General features: G+C 42.6%; 1 protein-coding gene across 1 annotated transcript in view; it reads left to right on the top strand.

Annotated features, from left to right (window-relative positions):
* The window catches only part of LOC107756194 (ribonuclease inhibitor-like), a gene marked incomplete at its 3' end in the record, with an annotated part of 3,155 nt that extends 2,497 nt beyond the window's left edge, over window positions 1-658 (top strand). Inside the window, exon 3 of the mRNA XM_016573224.1 lies at window positions 594-658. Within this exon, the coding sequence (XP_016428710.1) occupies window positions 594-658 (65 nt within the window). The remainder of the gene's footprint in view (window positions 1-593) is intronic.
* Window positions 659-3,371: the final 2,713 nt, after the last annotated feature.

A 3,371-nucleotide genomic window follows, 5' to 3' on the forward strand; every position in this document is an offset into this window, starting at 1 on the left:
CCAGAACTAGAGACAAAAACAACATTTGCAGGCATTTTTTCATATTTATACAGATGTCTGTAGATGCGGATTGCACTAAGATTGAAACGGCCGGAAACAATTACTAAAACTGCTGCATTTTCAAAGATAGCTTCTGACAGCACTGCACAAGCTAGCAGCCTAGCATCTTGCAGCCGTGTACAGGACACCCGTAGCATCTTGGCTAGGGTCCAAAATTAACACGGCTCTGGCAAGTATATGAAAAGGGTGTTACTTGCCAGATGGCTGGTAACTTATTTATAAATTCTAACAATGCATGGTTGTGAGAATGTGATATTGGTTAGTGTGATCATCAGATTGCGAAGGTTATGATGTACAGTATATTGTATATGTATATAATCAGACATTTCTATAATTACGGGTGAAGTGTGACACAGTATTCACTGAAACACAAGAAACTTGTCACAAACAGGCAAGAGACAAAAGGAGTTCAGGTAAACAGAAGGGTTTATTAACAGTGCTGTGATGGGCAGGATCGAAGGCAGGTGAGTATGAGAGATATGAAAGTTCGGGGTTTCTTAGCTTCTTGGTAATCTGGGTTCTGATCTTTGCAGGAATCCTGGAGACAGACCGGGGCTGAGGAGAATAGGGATCGCGGAGACGTAATGGACTTCTGGAGGTAAGGAAACAACAGGTAGTTAAGCAGGTAAGGAGTCTGGCAATGTTCAGGTAGTGAACGGTAGACCGGAAGGAAGCCATGGCGGAGCAGGCATACTAGGAAGCCATGGCAGAGCAGGCAGACTAGGAAGCCATGGCGGAGTAGGCAGTTCAGGGGGCCATGGCGGAGCAGACAGTTCAGCAGACAATTCCTCGGCACTCAGCCTAGCCTCTACGGTCGGATCCCTATAACCCCCCCAAAAAAATCCTTGGGGAGAATATCGGCTTTTGAGGCCCTCCGTGGGCCGGATGTGAGAACAGCGGCCCTCCCTGGGCTTGACTTCTGGAACTGTGGCCCTCTCTGGCCAGTCTCTTCCTCCGCATTCTCCTTTTTAGAACAGAGGTGAGAGAGACCGCTTTTAGCTGAGGGCTTGGGAGGGAATCGGCCGGCGGGCTTGACAATGGAACCGCCGGCAGGCCTGACTTCGGAACGGCCGGCGGGCTTGACTGAGGAGCGGCCTGGAGGGCTTGACTTCGGAACGGCCGGCGGGCTTGAGAATGCCGCAGCCGGCGGGCTGGAGAGTGCTCGATTTCCAAGCAGTCGGCGGGCTTGACTGCTGAGCGGCTGGAGGGCTTGAGAGTGCAACGGGCTTGACAATGGAGCGGCCGGCGGGCTTGACTGAGGAACGGCCGGTGGGCTGGACTGCGGGCTGGTTCTAGATCTAGGCCGGACACTCTCCAGACACCAGAGGAGCCCTTCCCTCCAGCTTAGTCCTGTGGTGTCTGGGAGGTCAACGGGGCGGTAGTAATTTGCCCCGATCCAGAACAGCGAGTTGATGGTGGCGTCGTCCCGAGCCCGCAGAATTCCCAGGCGTACTCAAAGAAGGAGAGATCTCTGCGGGCTAGGGCGGAGAATCGAGCATTTCTGTCACAAACCGGTATTCTGTCACGTTCGCTACTGTGAGGGACCGAGGAACAAGGAGACGTGGAGTATACTTCAAACAAAGAGACATTAATGATATCCAACGGAATCTTCAGCACTGAAGTGATCTAAGGCTTTTTCTTGTTCACACCACAACTTCACAAGAACTCAGACCCCAGCTTTTTGTGCAGCAGTGGAATGCTGGAGTCTGACCTATTGGAAAATTTGGAAGATGAAGGGGACAGGGAAGGGGATGAGGAAGAGCTTTTTCCAGAACTTTAACAACACATTTCAGTCAAATGTAAAATTAAAAGGGAACATTATCTGTAAAGTTAATTTAACTTCCTTTTTTCTTAAAAAGATAGTATTCAAATGATGTCAACACTGCCTTGTAAATTGTACTAATATAATGGCTTTCGATACTGAATCGCTACATTATATTTTTTGGCATCTAGGGGGTAAAATCACTTTTTTGAAATAACTAAACTCCACAGCTTCACTGTTTGCAGAGTGCAATTCACACACACAACTTTCATCTCTCTCTCTCTCTCGTTAATTATTTCAAAACAATGCTATAATTCATGCATTCAAATAAATGTGATCTTACAGCACTACTTCATCTCTGTGTCTGATTTAAAGCAGGCAGAATGCTAGATCTCCGCTATCTCTGTGTCTGATTTAAAGTGGGCAGAATGCTAGATCTCCGCTGCACGTTGGGTGGTTTGTTGACTCCATGTCATGCATTAAAATTATTTAATGCACAGCTAGCCGAAGATTACATAAATGTAAAGAAAAACTATCGTCATATCATATACAAAAATTATTTATTTACCAGAAAAATGTATATACACAACACAGTATTTCTGAAAAAAAAAAAAAAAATGAATTAATTAATAATAAAATATTTTTTTATAAAATCAGTTACTTAAGATGATTTTGATTATTAAAATGTTATGAAACCATTCAAATGGAATCCAGAAAATTAATGGAAAACACAGAATTTGGTTAAAAAAAAATTAATAAATTGTAATTTATTAAATTTATTAAGTTTCATGATTTCAATTAATTAAACATGTTTTTTTATTCATATTTATTAATTTAACCGTTAAAACAAAGTCTAGAAAAATTTAAATGGGAATAAACGGAATTTGGGGAAAAATAAAATGGGCCCTAAGTAAGGTTCGCTTTTGGGTCCCTTTAAGCGGGGGGGCTCTGAGAGCGTTTGGAGGGTTAAAACGAACTAGGTGTGAAAATACCCTATTAGAAGTTGAGTAAATATGCCACTCACACAAATGGAGTTAAGCACAAAAATGACATCAAATCATTATCCAGAAATTAAAAATTAATATTATAAATATTAAATATGGTCATTTGCAGACAGAAGGGATGCTTGAACCAGCCTGACCAGTCAAATGACAGAACTAATGCTGAGGTCTGAGGATGTCCTCATATGAGCACATTAGTATGAATGAGGCTTGTGTGAATAGCATATGTTTCTATGCTTCTACCTCCTCAGCGCATTGCTCGGTCATCTTTAAAATAAAATAATCCGATTTTCAGTACACAAACAAGCTAATGTTCTGTCTCTGTGAGTCACATATTTGACCCGACTGACAAGATCAGAATGACAACAAATGTGCACAATACTTTTTATTGAATAATCAGTTCAATACAAAAAGGTGTAGACACATAATGTGATATACAGAACAAACAAACTAATGTGATGTGGACTGTTGCTGTATGTTTTTGTAGGTTGTCTGGCTGTATGGTGACAGAGGAGGGATGTTGTTATGTGTCTTCAGCTCTGACTTCA

This window comes from Sinocyclocheilus rhinocerous, unplaced genomic scaffold (assembly GCF_001515625.1).
Source record: "Sinocyclocheilus rhinocerous isolate Xijiao unplaced genomic scaffold, SAMN03320098_v1.1 scaffold5342, whole genome shotgun sequence".
NCBI lineage: Eukaryota > Metazoa > Chordata > Actinopteri > Cypriniformes > Cyprinidae > Sinocyclocheilus > Sinocyclocheilus rhinocerous.